The 2053-nt window shown below is 41.4% G+C and overlaps 1 protein-coding gene across 1 annotated transcript in view; it reads left to right on the top strand.

Annotated features, from left to right (window-relative positions):
- The window catches only part of LOC121813317, a gene marked incomplete at its 5' end in the record, with an annotated part of 38237 nt that extends 36600 nt beyond the window's left edge, over positions 1 to 1637 (top strand). The window contains 2 exons of the mRNA XM_042217012.1: positions 20 to 94; positions 448 to 1637. Of these exons, the coding sequence (XP_042072946.1) occupies positions 20 to 94; positions 448 to 596 (224 nt within the window). The remainder of the gene's footprint in view (positions 1 to 19; positions 95 to 447) is intronic.
- Between the last annotated feature and the right edge of the window lie 416 nt (positions 1638 to 2053).

Here is a 2053-nt window from a genome sequence, read left to right as displayed (position 1 = left end):
GACTCCTTTTCTGTTTCAGAGCTTCCAGCTCCAGCAGCCTCCTGTCCTCCAGAGAGAGAGCCAGCAGACCTGCCAGCTCTGCAGCCAGCTGACTGTAAGATCACCTGCTGCCTCTCTGCATGGACAGCTCCAATGTCCAATGAGGGAGCTGGAACAAGTTTAGGCTCTTAAAGTTGCACTAATTGATCAAATCTTCATCCAACAAGCTCTGATAAAGCCACTGTACACTAGCTGCTCAGCACCAAACAGCAGACAGACCATAATATGTCAGAGATCAGTTTGTTAGCTGCTTGTGGAGTTCTTCTGCCCCCAAGTGGACACAAACACTACATCAATTCATCCACTTGAAGAAGAAGCTGTGACTGTTTCTATTTGGACTTTTTCTCCTTGATCTGAGAGGAATAACCCGACTGTCTGTCTGTCTCTTTGTGTCTGTCTGTCCTTCAGTGTCCTTCCAGTCTCAGTGCAGGGTGAAGCTGCTCTGCCTGCTGTACACAGTGCTGATAGTGAAGAGTCTGGTGTACTGCTGTGGACTCTCTCTGCTGATGATGCTCACAAACAAGGGAGCGTCCACCAACTGCACACATGCTGACTGACTGTTTCCTGCTCGCCTTTTCTCACCATCACATCTCATCAATTCATCTCATTCATCACTTTGATCACAAATGTTAGTTATGATGTGTTGTGCTTATTTTGCCTTTTTCTTCAACAGTTAGAAGATCATCTGAAATAAATACATCTTTACATGTATTGTTGCTCTGAGTTAGAATTCTTTTTGTACTTATTGTGACTTTTATTGTAGTAACAAAAACCATCAGGAATATTTTTATCACAAGTTTTTGTTTGATTTTCAAATGTCAAACAGTGTAGTTGTGTTTGTGTGAACAATAAAGATTTGAAGATGAAGAGTTTGATTCTACTTTCATTGTGTGATCAACAACAACCCGTGTGAGTGAAGCACAAACTGACTGTATCCAAACTTGCTCTCCTGCAGCAGACGGGCTGTGTGGGTTTCTGCTCTGCAGCCTCCACACCGTTAGCTGTGGCTTTTCACTTTAATAACACAATGACAGTTACAAGCATGAACTCTGCTTCAAGAATGATTCCAGGAAGGATCTGTGTTCTTCACCTGTGAGAGAAACAGCTCAAATCCTCAACTCACAGCTGACAAATGAACTTTAATGGACTCAAAGGAGAGACCATGAAGCCCCTGCAGTCTGCTCAGCTCCCATTTTATTACCTGAGCTGAGTTTTTCATTCTGGATATCACACACGTAAGAACAGATCAAGTCTGAACAGCAAATGTTGGAGAATCATTTTGAAGTCTTGCTAAATGTCGTTATTATTACAAAAACTACTGAATGATTCAGAAAATCCTTTCCAACAAGCAGAAATATGCAAACAAAGTAGAAACAAGGCAACACGAGTCATTCAGATGCAGATAACATATTCTCCTTATTTTGAAGAACACAGTCATGAAATCTTTCTGTGTGTCATTCATTGAGTTGAAGTGCCTAATAGAAGAGGAAGAGCAGCAATAATCAATGATAGCTGAGACATTGAGAACATGGCTGTATGCCTGCTATCATAACAGCAAACAAAGCACACAAACAGCAAACACACAATAATGTGCTCGCAGCTTGTTGTGTGTTGTGTCATTTTTGACATTTCATGAAGTCACAAAAATGTGTGCGACTCATTAAAGGAGTGTGTACGTGTCAGTCAGTGCTCTGTATTCATGTGTTCACTCAGACACTTTTCTCCTCCAAACTTACAGCACAGCTTCATATTTCACTGACTGATTCTTTCATTACATCCATTAAGGGTCACACAGTGAAATTAGTGCAAACTTACAAATGTGTTGCAACAATTTTGGCCTCCAAACTGAACTTTGAGACAAACAGTGAAGCTGTGAGCAAAAAGAGGCTCCAGTGTGTGTCATGGTGGAGGAAACTGTTGTATTCCCACATTCAAAACATGCTGATCTTATTGGATTTGTCCCTCAAAGTCTTTTTCCTCCTTTTTCTCTTCATCCAAATGTTCTAGCAGGCTG

This window comes from Haplochromis burtoni, unplaced genomic scaffold (genome assembly GCF_018398535.1).
Source record: "Haplochromis burtoni strain Fernald_Lab_line unplaced genomic scaffold, NCSU_Asbu1 Contig_1470, whole genome shotgun sequence".
Lineage (NCBI taxonomy): Eukaryota > Metazoa > Chordata > Actinopteri > Cichliformes > Cichlidae > Haplochromis > Haplochromis burtoni.
The sequence above is the reverse complement of the archived record's forward strand: the minus strand, read 5'-3'. Positions and strand labels throughout refer to the sequence as shown.